Consider the following 3,349-nt stretch of genomic DNA (forward strand, 5'->3'; position numbering starts at 1 on the left):
ATGGAAGAATTTGTGCTTACTGATGATATAATTGAACAAATAAAAGATTTTGACCATGAGGGCCTAATTGAAGAACAAAGTTTGTTAATTGATAAGTTAATATTAAATGAGGAATTAAAAAAACGTTATAAAAAAAATGGTTTATGCAAAGAATGTAAGCAGCCTAATACATATTATCAAGGAGATTATAGTATTTGGTGTATGTCATGTAATGCTAAGAATTTTCAACAAAATTTCAAGAATTGGACTAGTGGAAATCATGAAGTTGATAAGTTTATTCAAAAAACACAACTTAAAGCTAAAAATTTAAGTGAAGTTTTAGAATGGATTGAATATGATAGATTTGAAAATATTGAATACTTGACAAAAGGAGGATTTGGAACTATTTATAAAGCAATTTGGAAAGATGGACGGATAAAAAGTTGGGATTTTGAGAATAATAAATGGACAAGAAGTAAATATTATTGTAGGGAATATGAGGATTTTCCAGTTGTTTTAAAATGTTTACATAATTCTCAAGATATTTCATCCGATTTTTTAAGAATAGTAAGTTACTTATTTTGTATATAATTTCAAGATATTGTCCTATTATAAATGTTAAACTACCTATTAATTATTATTATTATGGATTCTTTTTTAGATTGAAACACATATGTTTGTTTCAAATTATGGAGATCGTATAACAAAGTGTTATGGCATTACTAAAGATCCAGAATCTAGAAATTTTATGATAGTAATGGGATATGCAAAAGATGGTAGTTTAAGACAATATTTAAATAGTAGTTTTAATTCAATAAAATGGAATGAAAAGTTGGTTATTTTACAAGTTATTGCACAAGGCCTCGATGATATTCATCAAAAAAGGGTTAATTCATCGTGATTTTCATTGTGGTAATATATTAAAAGACAGCCATTTTACTTTTATTACTGATTTAGGATTATGTCGACTAGCAAATGTAAAATCATCTCAAAATGAATGTAAAGAACTATATGGAGTATTACCTTATGTAGCACCAGAAGTTTTAAGAGGAAAAGAATACACTCAAGAAAGCGATATTTATGGATTTGGAATTGTTGCATATGAAGTCTGTACAGGGCTACCTCCTTATCATGATATTATTCATGATAAATTCTTAGCTATTAGCATTTGTCAAGGACTTAGGCCAAAATCAAATTATAAAATTCCTCAATTAGTTTTAAACATAATTAAACAATGTTGGGATGCCGATCCTTTAAAACGACCTAAAGCAAATGAATTAGAAGATTTATTTGACAAGTTATATGATGAGTTAGATTATGATTTTGATGAAGAATATATAAATGAAATCTATAAGCAAGTTGAAGAAGCAGAAAAATTAATGAAAAGTTAATATCATCATCATCATTATATACTGGTCCTACTCTTTCATATACTACAAATCCTCAAGCAGTTTACACGAGTAGACTTTTAGATTTTAAAAATCTTCCAGAGCCAATAAATGCTATTGATAATAAGGATGATGATAATTCATTTGGAGAATATTCAGGTTATTAATTTCCTAATTTACTTTACAAATGCATTCTTTAAATATTTTATTTGATGTAAATAATTATTTTTTTTATATTACAGAATCAATAGAAGCAATAGATTTTACTAAACTAGACCCTAGGTACTTATATACATTAACTTTTTATATGATTTATTTATTAATAATATTATTTAATAATTTATTTTTCACTTATAGAAGCAGCTGAATAAAAGAAAGGAAGGGTATAAATTTCTTTATTATTTACTATTTATTTTCTTTAACATTTTAACATTACTACAGATATGTTATTTTATTGGAATGTATTTTTTATGATTAAATAAAGTATTATTTCTATGAAATTATATGAAAATAAATAGAATGAATTGTATGTATAAATATGTTATAAAAATTGCAACAAAGTAAAAAAATTACATTGTATTTTATGTTAATCTTTAAATATTATAAAGTTATCCAACTCAAAAGGAGGTCAAAAACCTTATTATGACCCGGCCCAGATTTTTAAGTTCGGGTTGGATCATATTTAAATCAATCAACAAATATTTTAGTGGTGTAAATATTTTGAAAGAGTAATATTATAAGAATTATATATATATTGTAAATAGTAAAAAAAAATTATTAAAATTATTGGTTTTGTATTGGGATATTCTTCTGTCTAATAATGTTTATAAAATTTCTTAAACGAAAAGTTATATAAGATTTGAACTTTTATATCTTTATGTAGGATTGTTAGACGAATTTACAAACTGGACTTTGAGATTAAGGTAAGAGGGAACTGGTGAACTTTTTTTTTTGTTTGGGAACGTAATTAACACTCCTTTCTTCTTCTTTTCTTAGGGATGCCTCCCAACTTCGACTTTTGGATATCTGACATGAAATTGTAAGTATAACGAAGGGGAGGGGATTTTTTAATTGGAAATGTTATTAACATTCCTTTTTGGTTTTTTACTTTAGGTACAGCTCCTGGATTAAGAATAGTAGGTTGAGACGATGTGTGGGAATTGGGAAATTTGTTTCTTTTAATTTAGGAACGCTACTAACGTTCCTTTTTATTTTATTTCTTTAGGGACAGTGCTTACACTTGGGCTATGTCCACAATTAAAATTGAATTTAGTTGCTAGTTTTTATTATTATAATAACTATAATAAATACAATTAAATGATATATTTTTTTGTACAATTAAATATTAATGTTTTTAAAATTTAAAAAAATCGCCCGGGTTTTTTTTTCAAATATGTCACATGATGTATAATATATAAATATAACTTGTTAATATTTAAATTAAGTTTTTATTAAAGTCGCTAATGTAAATTTTAGAACCATCAATGTATAAAATATAATTGATTTCTAAATAATTTTTCTTGATGCAATAAACTTATTTTGCGGTTTTGTTTATATATTATTAATGATAATTAATATATATATATATATATATATGCGGGCACTATGATTTTTTTTTTAAAAAAAATTATCTTTTGCGGGTTTAATATAATGATAACTAGAAATGCGTCTAAAACTGATAATTCTTATTGGTAATATTGATGTGTAATTAATATCTATGTTAGTATAATCAAAATTTAACATTAATAATAATGATAATAAAGTAAAAATAAAAATAAAAGTAAAAAATAAAAAAAAATGATAAAAAAAAATCCTAAGAAGGGCTTCCAGAAAAAAAAATTATTTATTGTTGGTCAAACGCTGCAGGCTGCAGTTTTTTGATACAGGAAATTCCAAGTATTTTGACTTATCCTAATTTCTTGTAATGCATTGAAATACTGCCGGGTTATAAAGTAACTATGCAGATTTAATGATTGTCGTAC

The 3,349-nt window shown here is 24.7% G+C and overlaps 1 protein-coding gene across 1 annotated transcript; it reads left to right on the top strand.

The window, feature by feature from the left end:
- On the top strand, positions 1 to 1,734 carry OCT59_021233 (uncharacterized protein; the record flags this gene model as incomplete). The annotated part of the gene is made up of 6 exons (XM_066149726.1): positions 1 to 546; positions 641 to 755; positions 1,195 to 1,365; positions 1,428 to 1,526; positions 1,610 to 1,649; positions 1,725 to 1,734. The coding sequence occupies 6 exons, from the start codon at positions 1 to 3 to the stop codon at positions 1,732 to 1,734; spliced, it is 981 nt and encodes a 326-aa protein (XP_065990604.1).
- Positions 1,735 to 3,349: the final 1,615 nt, after the last annotated feature.

Source organism: Rhizophagus irregularis, chromosome 3 (assembly GCF_026210795.1).
Source record: "Rhizophagus irregularis chromosome 3, complete sequence".
In the NCBI taxonomy this organism is placed as follows: Eukaryota; Fungi; Glomeromycota; class Glomeromycetes; order Glomerales; family Glomeraceae; genus Rhizophagus; species Rhizophagus irregularis.